Raw genomic sequence first — 25,309 nt, forward strand, 5'->3', positions numbered from 1 at the left:
CAGGACCGGGGGGAGGCAGGAGCGGGGGGAGGCAGGAGCGGGGGGAGGCAGGACCGGGGGGGAGGCAGGAGCGGGGGGAGGCAGACCCGGGGGGAGGCAGGAGCGGGGGGAGGCAGACCCGGGGGGAGGCAGGAGCGGGGGGAGGCAGGAGCGGGGGGAGGCAGGACCGGGGGGAGGCAGACCCGGGGGGAGGCAGGAGCGGGGGGAGGCAGGAGCGGGGGGAGGCAGACCCGGGGCCGCCCCCGCTCCGCGCCGCCGCCGCACTCGGTGCCGGCCCCCTCCCGGGGAGGCTCCGGTATGGCGGGGCCGGGGGCCGGCGGCCGCCGGGGCTGAGCGGGGCGGGCCAGCGCCGGTGCCGCAGAGCCGCCGCTGCGGAGCGAGGTAAGAACCGCCGCGACCTGTTGTGCTCGGCCGGGACCGCCGGGGAACGGGGGGAAAGGAGGGGAAACCGCCGCCCCGAGCCCCTGCCCGCCCTGGCCCCGCCGAGCATCTTCCCGGCCCCCCGAGCATCCTCCGGGCGCGGCCGGGGCCGCGCTCCCCCCGCTCCGCCCGGCCGGGAGCTTCTCCTTCAGACCGGGGACGTGGGCTACTGAATTTCCCCCGTTTTTGGCAACTTCGCCGCTGGCAAGATGTCGGGGGACCCTCCCGCCGGAGCAAAATCCGCTTTTGTGCCCTAAGAGGAGGGCTGCGGTGCCCGGGGGTCGCGCAGAGCAGGGGGGCAGCGGGGCAAGGGCTCCTCTCGGGGGAGACCTCCCACCCCCGCCCCCACTCCGGGGTGGCAGGGTGTAAATCCATAGGGGCAGACGGATGTAAATCCAGCGGGAGGAGAGAATGCAATTGACGGCAGCGCAGGGATGCTCGGGGGAGCGAGGCGGAGAGCGCCGGGGGCTGGTCCAGAGCCGCGGCTGTGCAGCGCATCCCGCATCCCGCTCCGCTCCCGGCCCCGCCAAGTTTGGGCCACACACAGTACGTACGAGGCTTTTCCAGCTGGGATTCCTGCTATGGAAAAACCCTGCAACAGGCTTCCCGGCACCCCGGGAGATGCTTCCCACCGGGTTTTACTGCCTGGGGCGGCAGCGGGCACGGGAGGGTGTGGGTGAAGGGGATTGCAGACAGCTCCTCTGGGAGCAGCAGGATGGAGCGGTGTCCCCAAAACAACGTGCCCTGCTGGGTTGTTCTGCTGGTGGCGCTCTGGGATGGGGGGTTTTGGGGTGGACCCCAGGTTTTGGGGTGCGGGAGGGGGTCCCCATGCCAGCCCCCCAGCAGTGCTGTGACAGCACAGCCTCGGAGCCGGGGCAGAGCTGCCCTGTGCACCAGCCCCTGCAGCAAGAGAAGCGTTTTAGGGTTCAAGAACTCACTCATAGGGTCTGTGGGCACCACGTTTGCCCCCCACCTCAGGGCCCTCCAGCATCCAACACATCCTGGCAGCTGGAAAACCTCTCTGCTCCTGCAAACGCCATGTCTGGCAGGGAGACCAAAGAAATCACTGTCATTGATTTTTCCTCCCTTGCCTGACTCAACCTACTGCCTCGGAGGAGATTTTTTTCACCACCACCACCACCCCTGGATGCCAGGGAGATCTGCAGGAGGTGGGCTGGGGACAGGCAAGGAATTCAGAGCAGCCCCCTGGGGTGAACCACAGGGATGAACCGTGTTTTGGGTGGCTCTGGTGGGGTTATTGGAGGGTGTCGGGTACTTGGAGAGCTCATTTTGGGATGCATTCCATGCGGGCCCTCTCAGGTGTGATGCTGGGGTCTCTGGCAGCTCTCAGAGCAGGTCTGTGCTGGCTCTGATCTCCCAGAGAAGCAGATCTGAAAAAAGCAGGGTCAAATCCCATCCCCTCTCTAAAAGCTGCAGGAGTGTGGAGGCTCTGCCCCAGCCCCAGGCACCAGAGATGCTGAAAAGGGCAAAAAGCAGAGCAAGTGTGCTGCCTGCAGGGAGCGAGGGCTTCCCGAGGCAGCCGGGATCTTCCCCGCAGCCGCCTTCCCTGAGTGCTTTTCATCCATTAATTTCTCTAATTGCTTTTGGAAATCACAGTGGCGTTTGTCTTCGGCAGCATCCCAGTGAGCTGCTGCGGCAGGCTGTGCCTCGGGGGTGGCTCCTGTGGGTCCCCCACGAGCGCTGCTCACCACCCCAAAGCCAAACTTTGCTCAGAAGGTCGGTGGATCCCGTTTGCCTCGGTGGAAAAAAACACCAGAAGGGCTGTGATAGAGCGAGGTGAAGGCTCAGGTGCCATTGTCCCTTGCAGACCCCTGGCATCACCCGGGGGGGACACAGGAGCTCCTGTGTGGGCACCCCGGGGGTGTCACTGCTCTCCATCCTCTCAGGGTGGCCACGATGGGCTCGGTGGGAGCCGAGCGCTTCAAGGAGCTGAGCCCGGCGGCGACGCCGGAGGGGAACGTGGTGATGAGCTTCAGCTTCGACAGCTACCAGCTGGAGGAGGATGAGCTGCAGAGGGGCAGCCAGGCCAAGGGGGTCCTCACCTTCATGGAGCCAGGTGAGGGCAGGCACAGCCCAACCTGACCACAGCCAGGTTCTCTGCTGGTTTCCCACCCACTTAGGATGGGTTAATCCCTTCCTGGGATGGGTTTAATAGCCACGAATAGCCTGAAATGCCCCAATATTGCCCACTACCCTTTTTCACCCCTTTTTTGTATCCATGTACATCCCGTGACAGTGGGCTCTGCAGGCTGGCAAGGAGTTGAGGATTGGTATCCTGGCTCTGCCAGGCTCATCCCCAGCCTGCAGCTTCATCTTTCATCATGCAGGACTCAGGGACACTCCTGGGATTCACTCCAGCCCTGCTCCACATCCTGAGGCAGCCCTGTCCACCTCCACATCCACCTTGACCCTGCCTGCACCTCGACTTGTGCTGTTACCTGCACTGCCTGGCTCTCAGCTTGTTTGGCTGCAATTAAAACTCACCAGACCCCCAAAGCCCAGATGTTTTCCTGCCTCCTGGGTCTCCACTGAAATGTCTTTATTTAGGGAAGGAACTTCTCAGAGCTGGGGCTGTTTATTTGTACATCTACAGGGAGCTGAGCTGTTTCATTGCCTCAAGGCTAGGGTCTGATGTGGATCCCAGGGGTGCAGCAGTGCCACCGTCACAACTTTTTCCCTTTTTTTCCTCTTTTGGGGCAGTTTCTGAGGACCCCGAGCCCCAGGATCGATACCATGGGATTTATTTTGCCATGCTGCTGGCTGGGGTGGGATTTCTCCTGCCCTACAACAGCTTTATCACCGATGTGGATTACCTGCACCACAAATACCCAGGTAGGTCTGCAGCAGCTCCAGCACTTCTCTGGCACCCCAAACCTGGAGAGAGCTCAATCCCGCTTCCAAGGGAGCTGAACTCCTGTTCCCCCATCACCTGCCTCTCTTCAGGGACCTCCATTGTCTTTGACATGAGCCTCACCTACATCCTGGTGGCCTTGGTGGCCGTCATCCTCAACAACGCCCTGGTGGAGCTGCTGAGCTTGCATACCCGGATCTCCGTGGGTGAGTGGGGTCCCTGCACCCCCAGGCAGTGCTGTCCCCGTGCTGTGCCCCTGCCACCACCTCTGTCTCCCCCCCAACAGGCTACCTCTTCGCCCTGGGGCCCCTGCTCTTCGTCAGCATCTGCGACGTGTGGCTGGAGCTGTTCAGCCGCAGACAAGCCTACGCCATCAACCTGGTGGCTGTCGGGGTGGTGGCCTTTGGCTGCACAGGTATGTGGCAGAGCAGCTGGGCTGGGACATGGCAGGTAGGGGTGGGAAACAGCCCCATCCCCTCCACCTCTGTGCAGGCATTGTGGGACTGCCCAGGGGCACCAGCACCAAACCATGTGTGGGTCACCGACACCACTGATCTGGGCCACCCTGGTGGCATCCCAAACCCCCACAGCTGGTGGCCACTCCGGGTGGGAACAGACATAGTGGAGCATCCAGGGAGGGAAAAAAAGCCCTCCTGCTTTTGGAGCAAGGAGGCTGCTGGAAGGAGCAGCTCCCGCTTGGCACAGCACACGGGTTCCCTGCGGGGTTTCTTTCCCCATCCCAGAGTTTCGGCTGCAGCAATAATCCCTCCTTCTCCCCTCTGTGCATCTCTCCTGAAGTGCAGCAATCCAGCTTCTATGGCTACACGGGGCTGCTGCCCAAGCGCTACACGCAGGGAGTGATGACTGGTGAGAGTAAGTACCCACAGCCACTGACCACGTCCACATCCCACCACATGGACTTGGCACCTTCTCCTGGGGCCCCAATGAGTCACACCTGGGTCCCCACTGGCCCCAGCACAGCCCAGCTGGGTTGTCAGCAGATCAGGGCCACCCCAGGGTGCTCCCCAGCAAACCAGGATGTTTACTGGTTCCTAAGTCCCTGCGCTGCCACGCCAGGCTGGGGGTGGGGATGTCTGCCAGGACTTTTATTGCCCAAAAATCACTGCTGGTGGCTCCTCTACACCGGGAAGCATCACATCCACATAGTGGGGGATGATGAGGACCCCTGAGCTGGGATTCAGTGGGGCACAGCGCTGACAGCTCTCCCACACCACCAGGCACCGCCGGGGTCATCATCTCGCTCAGCCGCATCTTCACCAAGCTGCTGCTGTCAGACGAGAAGGAGAACACCGTCATCTTCTTCTTTATCTCCATCGGCATGGAGCTGACATGCTTCATCCTGCACCTCCTGGTGAAGCGCACCCGCTTCGTGCGCTACTACACCGACTGCTCCCGCAAGGGCCTCCCCGAGAGCCGCGGGGCCGGCGACCCCGGCACCGGCTACCGCGTCCACCACGATGTCACCTCCGAGGATGTCCGATTTGTAAGCCAAGGGTGGGTTTCCCTGCCGGCCCCTTGGGTTCTTTGCCACTGCACCTGAGCACTGCTGTCCCCTCTCCCCTCATCCAGGAGAACCGGGAGCAGGGGCAGCCGAGCTCCCCCCAGGGCAGCCCCGGCCCCGAAGCTGAGCTGGCTGGGAGTGGCACCTACATGCGCTTCGATGTCCCTCGGCCCAAGATCAAGAGGAGCTGGCCCAGCTTCCGAGGTGAGTGGGGGGCTCAGGGGAAAGCCATGCCCGTGGGGTGGGATAAGTGACCCAGAGTTATGGGGGAGGATCATCCCCAAGGCAGGAGAGGGACTTGCGAAAAGGCCATGGAACAGCAGGACAAAGGGAAATGGCTTCAAACTGACAAGAGGACAAGATTAGATGGTATATTATCAAGAAATTCTTCCCTGTGAGGGTGGGGAGGCTCTGGCACAGGGTGCCCAGAGAAGCTGTGGCTGCCCCTGGATCCCTGGAAGTGTCCAAGGCCAGGCTGGAAGGGGCTTGGAGCAACCTGGGATAGTGGAAGATGTTCCTGCCCATGGCAGGGGTTTGGAACTGGATGATCTTTAACAGTCCCTTCCATCCCAAATCATTCTATGATTCCATGATCCCTTTCCTAATGATGTGCCCAAAACCACGGGGAAAACTCATCTTTGGAAGGTGCCCTTGGGGATCAGGCAAAGCTGTCAGGCTCTGCAAGGGACCAGGCTGCAGCTCTGGCTGAGCTGTGCTGTCTGTCCCTGCCAGACATGCTGCTCTACCGCTACGTCGTGTCCCGCCTCATCTGGGCCTACATGCTGTCCATCGCCATGACCTACTTCATCACCCTGTGCCTCTTTCCCGGGCTGGAGTCAGAGATCCACAACTGCACGCTGGGAGAATGGCTCCCCATCCTCATCATGGCCATCTTCAACCTCTCTGACTTTGTTGGCAAGGTAGGAGAGAGGCCAGAGCCAGCACAGTGGGCATCTGTCCTTTGGTGTCCTCTTTCTGAGCCACTTGGCTCCACCAAGGGTCATCTCCAGCCATGGGTGTCTAACCAGTGTGAGACTGGTGCTCACCAGCACGGCCAAGGTTAGGTTCCCACAGCAGGCGGTCTTTCCACCATCTCCTCTCCTTGTTGCCCCATTTTGGGCACCGCAGGGCCCTCCCCAACCTCCTCATCCCCCCAGCAGTCTCTGCCCCTTGCTGCAGATCCTGGCTGCCCTGCCCTATGACTGGAGAGGGACCCACCTCCTCGTCTACTCCTGCCTCCGTGTGGTCTTCATCCCCCTCTTCATCATGTGCGTCTACCCCAATGGGCAGCCCACCTTCGGCCACCCCGCCTGGCCCTGCATCTTCTCCCTCCTCATGGGCATCACCAACGGCTACTTCGGCAGCGTCCCCATGATCCTGGCCGCAGGCAAAGTCAGCCCGGAGCAGCGGGAGCTGGCAGGTAGGACCGAGCCCTGCCGGGAATCCCAGGTGGTGTGGCCAGAGCCCCCTGACAGCCCGTGTCCCTTCCCACAGGGAACACCATGACCGTGTCCTACATGACGGGCTTGACGCTGGGCTCGGCCGTGGCGTATTTTGCCTACAGCCTCACCAGTACCTCCCACAGCACCTGTTTCTACACCGAAACCTCCAACGGCTCCTTCACCTCGGGGTACTGAGCCCTGGGGCGGGGCAATGGGGACAGGATGGGACCTGTTTCCCACCATGGTCCCCAGCGCCCCACATCCCTCCTCAAGGAGGGAGCCTGGAGCCAGAAAGCCACCCCAGCATGGACAAGGACTGGTATCCTGTCAGCACGGGGCTGTGGCGTTCCAAAACGGCCTGTGCTGCCCAGCCAGGCACTGTGCAGGGCCACTGCTTGGGGTGACATTCCTCCCACCCCAGGGACATTTCCTGTTGCTTTTGGGGGTGTCCCCATCAGCAATGCGCAGCTCTCCAGCAAAGGCTGGGGATCTGTTTGAGCCAAGCCATTGACAGGAGGATGAAAATACTGCCAAATCCCAAAGGGAATAGGACCAGCACTGGGGAGGAGAGTGATGGGAGGGCTGGTGAGGAAGAAGAGGAGCAAGAGAGGAAGGAAAAGCTCCTTCAGTCCCCAGTGGCTCTGGGAAGGTGGGTGTTGACTTCCATTGATGGTGCTGCAGGTTTTCACCAGGAATGGCTTGAAATCACAGTCCCTCCCTAAATATGCGAATCACTTCTGATGGTTGGGGGAAAAAAGATTATTTTTTTTTTTTATTGTATCTTGTTTTACCCCCTCAACTTCAAGAGAGGCAGGGTCTTGCCTCCCCCCACCCCACACTGTGAATCTGTCCCATTGAAAGGGGTAGAGGGGGGTCCCAAGGCTACAACACTGCCAGTGCCACCTGCAGGCCACTGCTGAGCTTCAAGATTTATTGCACAGGACGTAAGTAAAGCTGATTAAATAATTAAAATATCTTTGCAACGATGGCTGGACCTTAGCTGTGCCCCTAGTGGCACTTGACTGCTGGTGATGGGCTGAGCTGGGAAATACACACAGGGTGGTGCCTGCTGCTTGTCCTGCTGGGTCTTGGGGTGCCCCTTGTGCTGCTCCCCATCTTCAGGGCCCACTGGGGTGGTTGAACACGTCACCAGGTTACACCAAACTCCTGCCAGCCTGCAAACTGCCGTGGGCAGCACACAGGAGAGGGAACAGGCCAAGAGGAACAGAAAACATCAGAAGGTGCCAACGCCACGTTTTGGGACCAGCTACACCTCACTGTGCCAATTGGCGGGTGCCAGCTCGCAGGGAATCAAGCCCAAGGAGCCAGTGAGAGCCAGGCCTGGCCCTGACCCGGCCCCCGCAGCACGGGAGGGTCTGGCTGTGCCAAGCTCCTGCCTGTATGAAGTGCAGCTCACACCAAAAAGAGCAAATCCAGCATTTCATCCTCGGCATCCTGAGCATGGTGGCAGGGGGAGGACTCACACCTCCAGCCCACAGGCCCTGTCCAGCACACACCTCTACTCCAGTGTCCAGTCCTGTCCATCGGTGCCACCACGTCACACAGACGGGTTCTCCCCAAAAAGCCACCAGGCACCTGGGTTGTGTCTTTCTCCAGGGCAGGGGCTGAGCCAAAAAGCCATCATTGCCACCAAGGGGAGAACAACCCTGTGGTCAGGACAAGTGAGACAAAGAAAGATGCTTCGTTGGGTTGCTTTTTTTCAATTAGATTTTTTTTTTTTTTATGAAAAAAGATCACACTGAATTCTCCAACAAACAGAATGCCAAAAAAATTGTTTTAAACAAAACATAAACAAAACAAAACAAAAAGACAAAAACCTGGCTCTCCTTTCCTCTCGATTGTCTGAAATATCCTTGTGTTCCATAGAAGGCAGTGGGTTTTAAGTGCTTTCTATTTAACATTAGCATAAAATCTCTCTCGCGCGCTCTCTCTCTCGCTCTTTAAAATATGCTCACACAATTTGCTTCTAGAAGTACAGTACACTTTGAGCGTGGGGGGTGTGCCTGTTCCCAGATCATTTACAATCACAATCCAACAGGAAATAAAAAATAATATTCTAAACGTCAGACTGTGTTCATTTCTGCCGTTGTGGGTTTTTTTCTTTTTTTGTTTTTTATAATTTCATAATTTTTTTCACAGTTTTAAAAAGTTTATATTTATATATATATATTTATATTTATATTTATAATTAAAAAGTTGAATCCATTTAAAGACTTATAATACAGGAGGGCTAAAGAGTCTTTTGGTACATTAAAACTGTACAGGCTAGAACCGTCACTGTCCGCCGTGCCGAGGCACCGGTGGCCCGGGGTGGAGATGGTACGAGCTCAGCACCATGGTGTTTGTTTAAAGGATGAGGAGTAACTCTGCAGGGCTGTCCCTCACCCCTGAGCCTCCAGTCTCTGGTACGCAGCCAGGGTGGAAAGTTTCCAATCTGTCCTTGGCTTGAGCGTCTCCCCACCGGAGCCTGGGCCGAGCCGGGCCGCGCTCCGCGTCCCGGCGATCCGTAGTGCGAGTCGGGAGTTGCAAAGATCAGTGCGTCTCTTGGAGTTTTGTTTTAAGTGCAAGGATGGTGCGTCGTTCTCCTCAGGTTCCTCTCCGGTGTTTCCTCTCGCCAGGTTTATCCCCGGAGCAGCAGTGGCGGTGCCCAAGGGGAGCTCAGCTCCTCTGTGGATGGAGGAAGCTGAACGGTGCGGTCCCTGAGCCCGAGGTGGCAGCGGGGCTCTGGCTGTAGGAACGCCGCAGGCAGGCACAGCCAGGTTCACACACTGTCCCCGTTCCCTTCAAATGATGGGCAAAGCTTCCCAGCAGCTCCACGTCTCAGTGCAGGCAAGGCATGGCAGGTAAAGCTGGGTGGGGGATGCCAGAATCCAGTGGTCTCTGATCTTCTCTCTTCCAAGCACCAAGCAGCAGCTTTTCCCAGCCACTTCCTGCCCCTTCACTGCACGCTCCAAGACGAGGTCTCACTTTGCCATGTGTCACCTCCTTGCTCCCTCCAGCACTTCGCAGGGCAGAAGGGGTGCAGAGCTGCAGAGGGTTCACACCGTTTGTTCAAGGCAGCGGGAAGGCAGTGTTCCAGACTGGATGTTGGCTCCTCTTCCACCTGGCTCCTCCCAGCCCAGAGGATTCTCTCCTGCCATCTCCGTGCTGGGGCCAGCCCTGCCCTGTCCTGCTCCACACGCTGCTGGAGAGGCCTCCAGGGAAAGGGAACGGCAAAAAGGCGCTGAGAGGATCGAGACGAGGCGCTGAGAGAGACTCATCTCCTTTCTCTTTCACCCTGTCCTTCCTATAAAGGGTCATGCGAAACTAAGCCGGAAAGGGAATATAAGGACGGAGAGGAGCGCACGCAGAAGGCAAGAGGGTCCTTCCACACGCGGGCGGCTTCCGAGTTACTGATGGGGAAAATGACACAAAAGGGATCCCTCCTGCTGAGGGGTCCCGCTGGTGAAATGATCACGAGACCCATGTGCTTTCCTGGACCAAAAGGAGGAAGGGAGAAGTTGGTCAAGTGTCACCTTACTTAAAGCCACTTCCAGAAGAGCCTCGGGGTTCAAGCACCACCACCACCCCCAATGGCATCTTCCTCAAGTCCTGTAACTGCTTCCCCAACCCCATTCTTCAGCCTTCTCCTTCCTCCTCGTGTCTCTCGCGCTCTCCTGTCTGTAGTGTGACACAGAAATGAGCATTGAAAGAAACAATCATGTCGTCTGAACAGGCACGTCCTCAGGTTTGTCCCATCCCTTCCCAGGGGGTGGCATGTGTCCCCTGGGCAGTCAGCAGATGACAGGGACCCCGTCAGTGTTGAAGATCATGCCCGTGGTGGGTTCGTAGGTCCCTGCAAGGTAGTAGAGGTCCTCACTGTCTTGGTATTTCTTCGTCTTTAGCATCTGCTCATATTGATCCAGACCAACAACAAGACATTTGTGTGAGATGGTCTGGACATCATTTTCATCCACGTGGGAGGACTGGTAGAGGGCTCTCTGCACAACAGGAACAGAAGGAAGGAGGTGGGAAAAAAGGAGCCATTAGATCACACAGCATTTACAGCATCCTCTTCAGTAAGTAGGAAAAACACCCATCATAATGGGATAGGATTCTGCTCACACTCAAGAACATCTCACTCATTCCAGCAGCCAGCCCAGGGAAGGGGCACTGGGAATGTGCACAGGCCCATGGACAGCTTGGACAATCCCTCCAGCCCACTGAACCTGAACCTTTGCTTTCACTTGGCTCCCACTGATGGGAATGCTGCAGCTGCCAAGCACACATACAGGGAAATAGAGAGACCAGGAGTTTGTCATCCCCATTTCAAGGATGCAAACGCAAAGATGGGTTCTGGATACCAGCTCCCTGTTCCTCCCCACACCCAGCACCTGCAGCTACTCCCACCCTCCCAGAAATATTCATCCCAAGTCCTGGGCACTGCAGGCTTGGCAGCCAAGGCAAAAAAAGAAAGAGCCAGAGAAGTTTGGGGGGCATTTCTCAGCAGTATTTATGTGTTACAGGGAACCCAGCATCCCCTCCCAGCCTTCCCCTGGTCTCACCAACCTCCATAAAGTCCTTCCTCTGGTTGGATGCCTGCAAAGCTGTGGACAGACTCCTGCCCGATTTCTGATCCCAGCGCTGTGCCCAAGAAGAAAAGAGGAAACAGAAATTAAAACCTGGTGAATTCATTGTTTTTCCATGCCATCACCTCCTGCCCACCACATGTCCTTTTGGAACTTCAGCCCTTGCCCACCGCTACTAGGAATAAATCCTGCTGCAAACCAGCTGCACACGTGCAAAATTCAGTGTTTCTGAGCACCACGCCCATCCTTCTTACACTTTAAAGGCTTGATCTGACTCTTGACACTCTTTTTGGACCAACACTAAAGTCTTTATTTCCTAATACAAAGAAACCCACCCCTCCCTTCTTCATGGGGCCAACACAGGGCTTGCCCACGCCATAGGCAGCCCCCACAAGAAGAAAGAATGAGGCCACCCCCTTCAGGGTAACAGTAATAGACTGGGCCTTTCCTCCTTGGGTGCTTTCCTCACTGTTGGAAACAAAAGGGAGAAAGGTTTGCAGCCCTCTCAGCAAAGGAGACCAGCCTACCTTGCCTTCATTGAGTTTCTTCCCAGGGTTGGTCTCTTCTGGGTGATAAAACCATTTGACTCGGACCACCATATTGTTCCCCCAGGATTCCCACATGCTCTGGATCCGGCCAATGTAGGGCAGGTTGGGGCGGCCAGCGGAGAGGAAAACGGCGCAGTCTCCGATGCGGATGATCTCCTTGCCCCGCACGATGGCCTTGTAGAAGAGCTTCCTGGCCTTCCCTTTCATTCCTCGTCTCTGCCAGGAGAGGACCATGCAGGTGGTCAGCCAGGGATCACCCGTATTTTCCCTACACACCACTGTTTGCCCTGTCCTGCATGCATCCCTTTGCTGTTGGCAGAGCCTCAGTATTCCCACAGGAACTGGGGCAGAAGGACACACCAGGCAGAATGGCTTCCTCAACAGTCAAAGCCAACCCCAACCTCCCTGCAAACTGGACACTTGGCACACCACGCCAGCATTCCCACCACCCCAGGAAAAGGGAAGAGGCACCAGAAGGGTGCTCCAGTGCTGAGTGCCAAGCACTTTGGAGAAGCATTTACCTGTGTGGGTTTCCCAAACCACTTCCACAGCTGCCGTGCCGGGAGGAAAGCAGCGATCTTGGGCCTGTTCTCCACGGAGGGCAGGCGCTGGCGCTTGGCCAGCTCCTTGGTGGTGGGCAGGTGGATGCCCTCGCGCTTCTTGGGCCGGCTCTTGTTGCCGCTCTGCGGCGCTGCCGGCTGCTGCGCCGGCTGCTGCGCCGGCTGCTGCGCCGGCGGCTTCTGGCTCTGCGGGTGGGAGGACGCCCGGGATTTCCCTGCCTGCTTGGTTTGCTTGGGTGGGAGCGTTTGCTGCACCGAGGAACTCGGCTGGGCCTCAGCTACCTCGTCGTCAGAGCTACAGGAGGAATCTTCATCGGTAGTAGAGGAGGAAGAAGAGCTGGAGCTCGATGAAGAAGAGGTTGATGAGGTGGAGGAAGAGGATGAAGATGAAGATGAAGAGGAGCTGCTGCTAGAAGAGGAAGAAGAGGAGGAGTTGGAGGAAGAGAGAGGGGTGGATGCTCTTGAGCTGGCTGAGCTGCTGTCCTGGGCTTCCCCTTGGTTCTTCTCAGCCTCCTCTTCTCCCTCTGAGTCCGAGCTGCTGTCACTGCTGTTGCTCTCAGACTCCTCCACAGCTGCTGGAGCTGCAGCCTTTTCTTCCTGGTCCTTTGAAGCAGCAAGACTCTCTGCTGAGGCATCAAACTTTCCTCCAAAGCTGGCAGGGGAAGGGTCTCCCTCAGCCACCTTGGCTCGGGAAGATTTCTGCTTACCCTCTACACTCACTGCAGAAGAATAGCCCAGCCCCAAGAGACTCTTCCCATCTCTGCGACTGGCCAGGTTTGAGTCCTCCAGCATCCTCATCGCCTCCTTCATCTTCTTTGTCTTTGGAGACATCACACCCTCATGGTCCAGCTTGATCAGGATTTCGTTGTCATGCTTCCTCTGAGCCTTGACCATGGTGCCAAACTCTTGTGTCTCTTCCGTGGGCCGCCCTTTCTTGGCCTTGGCTTTGGACACCGAAGCATCGCCGGAGCCAAAGGCCGCCAGCGTTCCTGGGAGATCGCTGTAGGGCTCCGTGCCGAGGATGCTGCCAAACACAGCAGGCTGGTAAGAGGGTTGTGGGGGGCTGTGCAGCTTTGTGGAGATCTTCATTTTGCTGGCTTTTGACCGCTTTTCCTCTGTGGGAGCAGGAGAGCCTCCAGTTGGCAGCGGTTGTGATTTTCGTGACCCCTTCATGCTTGGCTTGCTCAAGCAGGCAGGCTTCTCTGGGACTGAGGAGGTAACAGGTGAAGACTCCACCTGATCCTTCTCTTCAGGCAAGGCAGCCTCTTCTGCAGAGGGGAAGAATCACAAAGACATGATGTTATCCCTCCAGATGGGCTTTATTAGCTCAGACACAACCAGACACCAGTGCTGACCGGTCTCTGGCCAAGCATGGCTTGTTCCAGCCTGCTCAGGTACCCCCAAAGGAACACAGGGGGTGTCCTCACTGCTCACTGAACAGCCTGGCCTGGTGCCAGTACTTGTGAGAAGTGATGGACAATGCCCAGGGGTGCTGCTTCAACTTCAGGAGAACCAAACTACAAATCTCCTGCACCTTTGGCCCTATTGATGGCTGCAGAGATGCTCAGCTGAAAAAGGGCCTCTGCTCCACATCCCTGACTGACAGAAGGAGGCTGTCACAGCACAGGCCACCTTCCAAGCCAGCCTGCTGTAAACTATAGCCACAGCAGAGCGAGATGCATGGAGGCTTGGCACTCAAGCAATGCATCCATCCTCACCCAAATCCTGCTCCAAGCAACAGCCCTAACCTGGGGAGAACAGTGGGGAACAGTGCAAGGATTCCCTCAGCTCCAGGCCTGGCGGTGTGGCAACTTACCAGCTTTGGCCTTGACACTCGGCTTCCTCCCTCGCCCTTTGCCCTTTGACACGGGCTCCTCTGACCCCAGTGCAGCTCCCTCCTTTCCTTCTCCAGTGTCTTTGCTGGATTTACGGCTACGGCGCTTGGTGCTGGGCACCAAAAGTGCAGGGGAAGGCTCAGCACCTGGAACAGGTCAAAGAGATGTTCAGATGCAGTCAAATAACACCTAAAACAGATATGTGATATAGTGAAAGTATCCCAACCAAACCTGCAATGGGGACTGGGACTGTTTCCTTATGGGTGATATCCCACCCCAGCCCTGTGTTCTATAATTGATGGTGTAATCTTTGTAACTGAAGGTCTGTGAACTTGGCCCAAAATGTGGCCCAAAACTCCAAATATGTCAGAGTGGGAAGTGTCTTGCAAAAAACCTGAACAGCAAGACTCACACTGGATCTTGTAGTCAGGTGGCAGAAGGCGAATGTGAGACAGTGGGATGCGTCCCGTGTCCCCGTCATCGAACTCTACTGTGATGAGATCACCATCTTCCTCCAGATCCAGGGTTCCTGTGGGATGGGGGAGCAGAAGATGGGATTAGGAACAAACATCAGAGTACAAACCCCTTGTAAGGGAAATGGAGACGTGGGGAAAGACAGGGGTGCCACACCAGCTGCAAAGCATCCCACTTCACCTTTCCTAGGCTGTGCAGGGAGGGTGCAGAAGGCTCACTTTGCAATGGAAAGTCCCTGATAATACTAAACCAGCCCACTCAGTGTGAAACTCCCCACCAGCAGCACTGCTCCAAAACATAACAGCCATTCCAGTTTGACTTCCCACCTCTCTCCATTATTTCCCTCTATTCTTGCAGAAATTCACTTTTCTCCCTTCACTGAAACATCTTTTTTTTAACCTGTGTTTTGTAACTATTCTCAGCTATCATAAGCTTCTTATTTTCACTTTCTCCAAGAGAAATAAGCTGTGTTCTCACCCTCTCTACTTGTATCAGCATTATTGGTTTATAAATTATAAGTAATTACTCCCTGTTATACATGTGGTATGACCAAGAGCCCAAAAACAAGACCAGTCATGGCAGAATTGTCCAGAGCAATTCACCAACTTTTAATGAGACCAGACTGGAGAATTTGGTGTCAGAGCAAAGCTGTGGGAGCCCAGGTGATTTAGAAACCTCCACAGCCTCAGAAATAATTGATGCCTGGAATAAATTCTGACTTTCTGAAATGTATTAAATGTCCTTGATATATTAAGCTCCTAAATTGCTCGAACCTCTTCCTGAACCTGCAGGATGTTCCTAAATCTGCATCATTAATGAGAAGAGCATGACCTGGAGAACAGGCCAAGCCGTGACCTCCAGGACACTCAAGCTTCCCCAGACAAGCCTGACATCCCTGAGGACACACAGGGCAGAGACATCCCAGGTTCACAGCACAGAGCAGCCAGGCAGCCTTACCTCGGACAACTGTCCCTGGGTAGAGGCAGCGGTACTGCTGGCTCCAGTAGGCTGCAATCCTCGTGCCCTCGGGCAGGAACCGCACTGAAGGGGGTTTCACATCGATGATCTGCTCAGGGCAAGAGGAAAGCAATTACTGACCACCCTGGCACCAGCACAGACCATCCCACAACACCTAGCATGGAGCAAAGCAGCTCTGGAGAAGGCAAGGGACAGTTTCCCTGCTGGGGAATGGCCTCCTGTGTGCTCACAGGGCTGCATGAAGGACCACCCCTGCTGGAACAGGACTAGTGCCTGCTGCCAGTGCAGGAGCTTGGCCATGGGGCAGCAAGTACCCACACTGACCATGGGGGCAGGACCAGGGCTTCCCTGCAGCTGGAGGAGGAGAGAGAGCTTCCAGCTAGCCTCCCCCACCCCAGAACAGGGCATGGGCACCAAGGACAGGCAGCCTTTGGCCGCACATACCGCTTCCTGCAGGAGCTGCTCCAGGCAGTAAATGTGGGGACGGTTTCCCCTCTCGCCCTCCACCACCACCCGGTATCTGAAACACAAAGGCTCGGTCACACACAGCACTGGGGAGACACCACCCCAACCAGCTCCTCCCTCTGAAGATGTGAGAGCACTTAATGAGACATAATTGGATTTCCCTCAGTGCTGATAAACCAGAGTGAACTCTCCTTCCCTCCCTGCCAGACACTGCCAGTCTCTGGGCAGCCAGCTCTACACAAACTGATCCATGCAGCAGCTATGTCCCCATTTTCTGGCAGATCCCAGGTGGATATGGAAGCCCCTCAACTCACATGTCTGGTGAATGCACTGTCTTGACATGCCCAGCATAGAGCAGCTTGTCATCCATGGGGATGAGGACACGCAGGCCATCCTTCAGCTCATCCTTGTCAATGATGCAGGAGCGGGGAGCTGTGAGGTGTTGCAGCAAGATGGGGATTATAGAGAGCACCACACATGGGAAAGGGACAGTGAGGGGAGAAGAAAACTTTGTACTCCCAGCACCACTGTCCCCTCTCTTGGTAATAATAGCATGCCAGTAAATGAAAATAGGGTAACTCAGAGACTGGGCCTCAACTACACGTCACAGTGAGCCATGCTGGTCAGGCTTAGTTTTCATTGAATTGACTGAAGAAATGGTATCTCCATCCCAAAGACTCATGGCTTTGGATGAGGAATGTGTGAAAGCAGCACAGTTGTCCTCTGAGCAGCTCTGGGAAACTTGCCCAGCTTCTCTACCTGTAAAATCCTGCCCTTACCTGGTGTGGGTGGCCTCTCAACCAGCATGCTCAGTGGGATGTTCTCATCCTCTGAGAAGCTGCTGTCCTGGTTGGGTTCAAAATCCTCCTCTGCTGCCATGCTCTCCATGAGCTTGCTGACAGCTCCTCCTTTCCCTCGGTTCTGCAGGAGAGCAAGCAGCACATCAGCTGGATCACCACAGGAAACAGTGTGATACCATCTCACCTTCAGCCAGCAAAAAATAACCTGAAGATAACCTGAGGAAACCTGTCTCCATCCTCAGGAATGTTCATCTCACTAACAGTTAAGTGGGTGTATCCAACCCTTTTGCTGTCTTTATCCCCAAGCATCACCAGCAGCTGACCAAAAGCTGTTCCCCACATCCTCACTCCTGGAGATTGGGAGAGATGCTGTGGAGCTGTAGTTTTGCTCTGCATTCACCACAGCATTCCTGAGCCTCTGCCTTCACTGAACACGCACCAGGCACTGTTCCTATTTCTTCTCCAATCTCCATGATCTGTTCCTTGCTGTTACACGCAGGCCCATAAACATCACACAGAAATCATGTGAGAAGACAGCAATGTGTGTTATGAGAGATGACAGGCTACAGCAGCAGAGCAGGAACCAGCTGTGACCCAGTGCTGAGCAAGGCTACTCCATCACCATCTCCTTGGTCCTTGCTGTCCATGCAAGCTCTCCCTCCACCCCATGGCAGCACTAGAGAAAGTCCTGCCTGCTCACTGATTTGGGGGATGAAGGCAAATGAACACCAGATGGTAGCAGCAGGTACTTTCTGAGTCTTGCTTGGATTTTTGGGTTCTCAAACCAGCCCTCTGCCTGTAACACACCCAGTAAAACCTGCACCTCTGTCTTCCCTCCCTCACACTGCAACAGTCCAGGATGCAGCAGGGTTCTGCCAGCCACCCTCCAGTCCAGCCATACTAGAACCAGCCCCTCACCTCTTTTTTCACCTCCTTGGCTTTCACCTTAGCTTTGCTCTTCTTGATGGAGCCCAGGGCACTTGCCAGGCTGACCCGAACATCAGAGGGGGAGCTGGGGATGCCAGGGGGAGACATGGAAGAGGAGGAGGAGCAGCAGGGTGTTTCTTTACCCTTCTTCCGCTGCTAAAAATAGAAACAAAACACTTCCATCAGTAAAGAGAAGCCTGGTAAAGATCTGGCTCCAAGGAAAGGGAAAAGGTGGAGCAAGGTAGGCTATGCACAGTAGGATTGTGTTCAGCAAACAGCACTGCCCACATCACATCCTGTATCTCCCAGCTCTGCTTTCTGGCTTCACTCATTTTGGGAAGAGCTTTTCATTACCCTGGAGAGCAACTCTTGCCCATCAAATCATCCTCCAAAGAGCTTCAAGAAGATCCCAGCTGGCCTCATGTCACAACTAACTTGTCTAACTCTCCCCATCAGTGTTCTTCCATAACACTGCCATGAACTGAACTGGAGCCAGAGGGAGTCAAGCATTCAGCTTAGATGAAAAGCCAGTAACCCCAAGCCCACTGTCACCCCCAGCCAGGGACAGACCTCAGAAGTCACCATATAAAAGGTGAACAGCCTTAAAGTCCAGTCTGAGGGCCACAGGTCAGCAGGAGGACAAGCTCATGCAGAGTGGGAGAGAGATTTCACAGGATCTGTTTTAATGCAGGATCATTGACTCTAGCCATCCAAACAGAATGGATTTGGGACATGGAGGACGACAGAAGGAACCAGCCCTATGCAAACAGGACAGGTTTTTACTCCCTGAAAGCCAGATCCAAATCAGACAGAGCCTCCAGGTGTACATGGGGCTGACAGTGCTGACAAGGGGCAGCCAAACAACTGCTGAGACAGGACTCAACCCTCCTCTGCCTCAGTGGAGTTAATTTCCCTCCCCTCTCCCTCAGCTCCCAGCAGTCTCAACACCAATCTGGCCAGCACATTCCTCACCTTGCTTAGCTCCTTTCTCTCCTTCCCCTTGCTGCCTTCCTTTTTGGGGCTCATGGGGGCCCCCTTGCCACAGCGGCCAGGTTTGGAGACCGGGGTGGAGCTGGCAGGCGCCGTGGCTGTCAGCATGGCCGAGGACGTGGTGGCGTCGTGGAGGAAGATCCGCTCGCTGCGGCGCCGGTTCCACAGGTCATCATCGCTGGCCTCCAGCCCAAACTCAAAGCTCAAGTCCTTAGGGGATTTAAATTTCTTCAGCTTGCGGCCTTTCTCAGAGCTCAGCTTGGCCTTGTCAGCGCTCCCAGATCCGGAGTCAAGGCTGCTGGGGGCCTGGCTTGGCGGGATGCTGCTGGACTCCAGCGGCCCCTTCTTCCCACGCAGCAGCCCTGAAGGAGACTTCTTCCTGATCTTGATCTCGCTCTCCGAGTCAGTGTACTCAAACTCTGTCCCTAGGTGCAAAGGATTTCACCATCAGTCAAGGCCCTGGCTGAGACAAGAGGGGACACATCCTGCTGGAAACTTCTAAGCTCCATGGGAGATGCTGTGCCTGCTCAATAGAGCTCTTGCTTGTTCCCCTTTCCAATCTCCACATCCCTCAGACCTCCATTTCTGAGCCACAAAACACTGTGGAAATTCCCTGGAAATAAGCCTACCCTGCTCCAGACCAGAGCCCAATCATTCAGGCAGTGTGGTTCAGTGTGTTCCTTGCCTCCATTTTCTCCCTTCTCCCACAAGCAAAATCCTGCAGAGCAGCTCCGAAAAGATACTTGAATGTGCCCCTCCTCAAAAAGGAGCTGCTCAACTGAAAGCAAGCATAAATCCCATAAGCTGATCCCTCCTTCCCTCCTGGTTGGGAGCCCTCTCCAGTTTCACCTTTGTTTCAGGAGAACAATGTCTTTTAACAAATGGAATAAACCTGTATTTCAAGCTTATTTTTTCCCACTGGCCAACAGACACCACAGATCTTTTTACTGGCTCAAGTAGTTGCCTTAAAGTCAAGAGAAGTAAATGATCTTTTGTCTGTGGCAAATGGAATTCCCCTCACACTGTCCTCTGCTCAGCACTGTGAGCACAGCAGTACCCAGAGGCCTGAAATTCTGCAGTAATGCCAAGATGTTGCCCACCTTCACTGTGTTCCCCTGAACCTGATAAAGGAAAGCAAGATTGTGTTTCCAGGGGCAGAAGAGAAACTGAGGCAGCACTTACACACCCAGCAATGCAGGCAGGAGGCAGGGAAACAACACTCATGTGGGAAAATGAAAATGTACATGGCACAAGCAAGGAGAGCATCTTCTCTTGAATACACTCACTTTCCTGTGTAAATTCAGTCTGCAGGAAGCTGCTCTCATCTTCTACCCAACCCTCTTCCCCTGAGACAGCCCCAGCATGAAGAGAAAAAGAGCCAGCAAGTCAAAAACAAAGCTGGCAAGGCTCAAAATGAAAAACCCATTGGAAATTAAAACACTTCTTCTCCTCTCTCAATACTGCAGGAGGTAATTTCTAGATGCTTCCAGTTTCAAGGAGGGCAGGTTACAAGACAATAAATTCTTAGCAGAGGCAGTTGGAACAAGTTGGCAAAAGCCTAATATAGCATGGAAACAGTGCTAAAACAAGCCAGGCTCCTGAGGAGGACATCATTTTCCATTCTGAAGCATGCTATAAATTCCATTATCACTTAATAAATATTAATAGAGAATTTATAAATGGAACCCATATAGATCTGTCTGACCAGGAACAATGTCACCAATGGGCACTTGTGCAGCAGGGCATGGGGAGGGGAAGAAATGAAACTCCCAACACATAGGAACTGAGACAGAGGCAGGGCAGAAACCCAGATTCTGGCACTGCAAATACATGAGCAGAGGAAGGAATGCTTGTTTCAAGTCTCACTGCTGGTTTCTATAAGGAAGCTAATGGGATGGGCTGATGGAAAGAGCTTTTCTTCTACTTGGGTGTCTGTGCTTCCCTTGGGTATCCAAGATCAGCTGCATTTAGCATATGCTTCCTTCCCTAAAATTTAACAGCACTTCACTGCCTTTTGCACTCTGTCCAAGGGGATGCAGCATCCCACTGCTTGCCCTTGCAGCATGTCTTGTTGAGAATTTGCCAAGTAGGAAAAGAGGAAACTTTGACAAAGCCACAGCTGTCCCTAGGGAAGCCACAGCTGCAGCTGCTAACCTGCCATGTCCGTGACTGGTTTTTGTTTCCCTATCAGGCCCCTTTCTCCACCTTCAGCATCAGGACCAAGCAGCCAAAGCAAAGAAAGGGCAGTTCAGTGTCAGGGTACACAACCTGCCCTCTTGCAGCACAGCTGGGACCTCCCAAACCCTCCACCTTGCCCCCAAAGCACCACCCCACACCACAGAACTCACCCATCAGGCTCTGCCGCTCCTCCTTCTTCTTTGCCTTCTGCTTGGCCTCCAGCTGGATGATGGAAAGCGGAGGGGGAACGATGGGGCTGGGCATGGCGCTGGCAGCAAACCTGGCCAGAAGGCCCAAGCCACTCTCATCCAGGGCAGGTGACGACAGCCTGTCTGTGCCATCCGTGCCATAGTCCTCTGCTTCCTCCTCTTCCTCCTCGTCGTCATCCTCCTCCTCCTCCTCCGAGCTGGAATCTGGCACGCAGAAAACAGGGAGCCCATTACAAATCTCACGGAGTTGTGCGCCAGCCACATTCCCATCCCGAACCGCAACTCTCCTGTTGCTCTGTGCCCACCTAAGCGGCACTGAGCCCCCCAGGACTGAGCCACGAGATGCTGGCCACGGGCACACGTGTGTCCTTGCAGCCATAGAGCCGGTGTCACCCTGCCTGTCACCACCCTGGAAGGACACAGCAATACAGGGTACGGCAAAGACGACCCACTCAGGGCAAGGGAGGGAAGAGCAGGGTGTTGGCAGATTTGAAAAGGATGCCAGGCACCCCTTCCCTACAGCTTTCAGGAGGAATTAAAAGCTTAATTCCTTTGAAAATCCCAACCTGGGAGCTGTGGGATTCCCCTCCCGCCCACCAACACTTCCTCCATAATGAAATCCATTAGTGTAATCAGAACCAGAGATCAGCATGGAAGGGGAATACCAGAAAGCAGCCTGTGCCATGGCGGGAGGCAAGGGGAACACAGGGAGGAGAAGGGGCAGGAAGCAAAAATGCAAAGAGGGGGGTAGAAATAATAATTTGAAAGCAATGGATTTGGAATGCATAAGGGAGGAAAGTGTAGGTAGTGTTGGAGACAAGGAGCAGTGTTTGAACCCTCTGCCTCAGAACTCTCCTTGCCTTTCATCTCCCTCTCTACAGCTCAGGATAGGGAAGCTGGGCTCAGCACAGGCAGGAAGAGCTGCCCACAGCCAAAATCTAATTCTGGCAAAGAAATCAGCTTCACTGCTTGTCTCGGCTGACACCTGCAGAGCAGTGGGCTGAGGGTTTCCTCTAGGGTGTGTACACAGCAGGTATTTTGGGGGTAGATGCTCAGAGAGTGGCACCTCTCCCTCCCTACAGCGCTTCCCAAGAGTCTGTCATGTCAGCAGCTCAGAGGCAATTAATTTTAACAGCATCTCATCCAGTGAGTGCTGGTGAGCAAGCCACTTCACAAATGCACATATACCACACACACACACACACTTATACACACACATATATGAGCACAGAGATCTATAAAAAAATATATTTTTAACTGTGAAAAGTGTGTCTGGGAAAGATATTTCATTTCTCTTGAAATTGAGGGCTTAAGTAGGATCACTGAGGCTGCTGGAAAATTTCCACCACTAGCAGGAGCCCTGTTCTGAGCCCACTCCCCAGCTCCTACCAGCCACTATCCTTGTGTCTGAAATCCAGCCAAATGAGAAACCAGATCCCTTCAAAATGAGCTGGAATGAACATGAAAATCCTTTTCTTTTCACATATGCCCTCTGGGATAGATAAAAACGTCCTCAACACTTGGTTGCTCAGAAAAAAAAATCACAATAACACAAGTGTTATTTTTCCATGATATTAGAAAAAAACAGGAATATCAGAAAACAATGTTCTCAACCTTGTATTTTAGCAACTGAGATAACTGGCAGCTTTTTTTTACTTTTTTTTATTAACATGGATGGTTTATCTCTGTAGCATACATCTGATAGTCACAGAATACTAATTTTTAACTGCATAAAAACTCCTTCCCCATTTCAGTTGCTCAGACTGGTTACTTGTGATATGAAAGTGCTACTAAACCTACAGTCCTGCAGTCTATACCAAGAAATCCACAGCCCTGTTCACTCCTTGCATAAAAAACACATTAAAATAAAAAATAAAAAATCCACAGCAAATTGGGATCAGATTCCTTCTCCTACCAGAAAACAGGGCACAACTGCTGTTTTTATATCACATTTTGCCAAAAAGAAAATAAATCCAGATGAACTTTATTCTGAGATGTGAAAACCACCTGCCTGAAAAGCAGCAAAACCATGCCCAAGTTCAGTGACACTCTGTGGGGTAGCAAGACTTTCTCCATCCATCCCATCTAGCTCTGAAATCCAGCAATTTTCAGCAAAAACGGAGAAAAAATGAAAAAATCAACCTGTACAGCCCCTCATGACTGTACAGCCCCTCAGACATGAGAGGTATCTGAGCAGAGAGTGGCTCAGTGAGCAGCTAGGGAGGAAAACAGGGGGGGAAAAAAAAGGGGAAAGTTTGCAGGAAAATCCCTCCATGACCAGTCCACCCCCACTGGCTCAGCCACATCAACTGCCCAGCAGCACCATTCCTTCAGCAAGGGCAAAAGCATCTCCAATGTTTCAGAGGCACTCAGCTAAAACAGATTTAAAAGCCAGGATGGCAGTGGCTGTACCTCAGGCTACAGAAAATATACAATACAATGAGGAGCCTGGTGGTTATTCCAACCTCCTGCTCATACACGGCGTCACGCTACGGAAAGACAACTGAAGACAGTCCCTTGTCAGCATTTTTACCACAACACTTTTATTTTTATCTGCAGGAGATACAATTTCCAGCCTGAAAATAACCCCATTTTAACACATTCACAGCACAGATCTATCCTCCTCCACCTCTCATGGTGAGGATAGATCTTGCTAACCCCACTCCACATACACAACCCAATCCCTGCTCCTCTTCTTTCTGATTTTCCAAGGGACAAAAAGTAACAAATGAAGCAAAAAGAAGACATTTGGGGCTCTGCTCTAAGCCCACATGATTCTAAAGTAAGTCCCCAAACTTCTGGCCATGGTGACAAATAAGCTGGTGGTGCTCTCTGTCCATCTGTACAGCTCCTTGGAGAGACTGGTGTCTGTATTTAATGGGAAGCAGGAGTTTTACTCCTACCAAACTATGTGTGTGTTTAAAATTAACTGTGCACAGATGCCTTCACACAATTGAAGCCTCAATATTTCTTTTGTTCTGAAAAGGTGATTTTTAGCTAGCAATGGGGAAAAAGACAATTAAAAAAAAAATCATTTTTTCCTTGAATGGTAATTCTGTTAACGCTGAGAGAGGCTAAGGGAAAAAAATGCTCAAAGTTAAAAATATCTTTTCTAATTGGCATTTTTAAGAGCATGTATATGTGTGTGTATACCCACACATGCAACCACACATGTACATACAACTCCACAGCCAAAACAAACAACACATTCATATTTAAATGCTACTGATGCCAGATAAACTGGAGCCGAAGATTATTTTAATTTTTACCTGCACTGAATTAAAACCCAAACCCAGTTAAGAATGTTAAGTTTTCTCATTGCTTTTAACAGCTAAGCAGTCATGGTATTTCACTGTAGGAGAGCAGTAAATGAAGATTTGTTAATGATGAACAGAAGTTGGTTAAGCAATTTGGTTTTTAGAGACTGATGTATGTAACAAGACAGGTTGAGGGGGGTGTGAAGAGGAAAGGCTGGAGAAGGGAGGGAGTAAAAACACACACTTAAAACAGTCATTTCACTTTGTAAAAATAAACAGCATGATTTTCTCATAACACCAAGCAGGCCTACAGCATACAAAGCAGGCTAAGTACAGGCAGACTTTAGACAGCTACTGGGTCATTAACATCTGATTTCTGTGATCTGTCCAAATTCTGGAGGTTACTTATTTATGAGTGTCCAATTTAAGACTGTACCTTTTATTTTTTTAATTTTTTTTTTCTTTTTAATAAGCCAATTCTCTTCATTGGAAGATTTTCCCCCTCCATGTGCTGTGCTGTTGACTCCAGAAGTGCTTATGAAAAATTAAAAAATATTACAACTATCACATGGGAATGTGTAGGGAACTGGTTACCCCTCACTGCTTTTTTTTAATTTGGATAAAAGCATCCTGCAAATCAGAAAAAGAGAACAGAGAAGAAGGCACTAAATTCTAAAGGAAAACAGAGTATGGAGGAGGGAGGACTTATGGGTTTTTGGTTTCAGAAAGCTCAAGGAATTACCTATCCTGGTGGGTTTTAACCCGCATCAGCAGTCTCCTCTCCAAGGTCACTAAATTAAAAGCCACAAGTTTTGCCTCTGATAAGAGTGGCAACGTGATGTTTGGTCTGTAAGAAAGCAGCGTGTCCCCCTCTCATCTATGTCAAACCAGATTGACAGAAAACAGATTTTTCTGCAGCTAATCCCACCTTTGACACAGATACTGCAGGGCCAAGCAATATCCCTGACACAGGGACATTTCTGCACCGTGGCCCAGAAACCTTTAAGGTTTGCATCTTGGACTCTCATCTGCAAATCCTTTCCCTGGCTGGGCTAAGGTGTTCTCCAAAAAGTTGTTCTGCAAACAGCAAAGCATTTCTGGAGTCCTCAAACACACACACACGCACGTGGCAAACCTTCCAAGCGAGACTCTTCATGGACAGAGGAGAGTTGAGAACGGACAGCAATCATTTTCAAAACTGAAATAACCAAAAGAATGCAAAAAAGCTACGTGTCATTATTCA

At 53.3% G+C, this 25,309-nt stretch overlaps 2 protein-coding genes across 7 annotated transcripts in view; one reads left to right on the top strand and one right to left on the bottom strand.

The window, feature by feature from the left end:
• The first annotated feature begins 305 nt into the window (after positions 1-305).
• On the top strand, positions 306-8,343 carry SLC29A4 (solute carrier family 29 member 4). 3 transcript variants are annotated; one of them, XM_086853763.1, is made up of 12 exons: positions 326-381; positions 798-966; positions 2,328-2,497; positions 3,142-3,273; positions 3,385-3,498; positions 3,579-3,707; positions 4,091-4,165; positions 4,531-4,796; positions 4,883-5,018; positions 5,547-5,734; positions 5,994-6,234; positions 6,309-8,343. In XM_086853763.1, exons 3-12 carry the CDS (start codon positions 2,338-2,340, stop codon positions 6,449-6,451), a joined length of 1,584 nt encoding a protein of 527 aa, XP_086709889.1. In that variant the 5' UTR covers positions 326-381; positions 798-966; positions 2,328-2,337; the 3' UTR covers positions 6,452-8,343. The 3 variants fall into 3 exon arrangements, with proteins under 3 accessions (XP_086709888.1, XP_086709889.1, XP_023792608.2); XM_086853762.1 differs by lacking the exon at positions 798-966 and having other exon boundaries at positions 306-381; XM_023936840.2 differs by lacking the exons at positions 326-381; positions 798-966 and adding an exon at positions 1,796-2,217.
• Positions 8,344-8,795: 452 nt separating this feature from the next.
• TNRC18 (trinucleotide repeat containing 18) overlaps positions 8,796-25,309 on the bottom strand; it is a 53,975-nt gene continuing 37,461 nt past the window's right edge. For all 4 annotated transcript variants that reach the window (XM_086853759.1, XM_086853760.1, XM_086853761.1 and 1 more), the window contains 13 exons: positions 20,771-21,013; positions 18,405-18,847; positions 17,424-17,588; positions 16,485-16,626; positions 16,020-16,137; positions 15,685-15,760; positions 15,220-15,328; positions 14,201-14,317; positions 13,770-13,934; positions 11,915-13,221; positions 11,373-11,609; positions 10,826-10,900; positions 8,796-10,257 (listed from right to left, as the gene is read on the bottom strand). In XM_086853759.1, coding sequence (XP_086709885.1) covers positions 10,051-10,257; positions 10,826-10,900; positions 11,373-11,609; positions 11,915-13,221; positions 13,770-13,934; positions 14,201-14,317; positions 15,220-15,328; positions 15,685-15,760; positions 16,020-16,137; positions 16,485-16,626; positions 17,424-17,588; positions 18,405-18,847; positions 20,771-21,013 — 3,404 coding nt within the window. In that variant the 3' untranslated portion in view covers positions 8,796-10,050. The remainder of the gene's footprint in view (positions 10,258-10,825; positions 10,901-11,372; positions 11,610-11,914; positions 13,222-13,769; positions 13,935-14,200; positions 14,318-15,219; positions 15,329-15,684; positions 15,761-16,019; positions 16,138-16,484; positions 16,627-17,423; positions 17,589-18,404; positions 18,848-20,770; positions 21,014-25,309) is intronic.

Source organism: Cyanistes caeruleus, chromosome 17 (assembly GCF_971803275.1).
Source record: "Cyanistes caeruleus chromosome 17, bCyaCae1.hap1.1, whole genome shotgun sequence".
NCBI lineage: Eukaryota > Metazoa > Chordata > Aves > Passeriformes > Paridae > Cyanistes > Cyanistes caeruleus.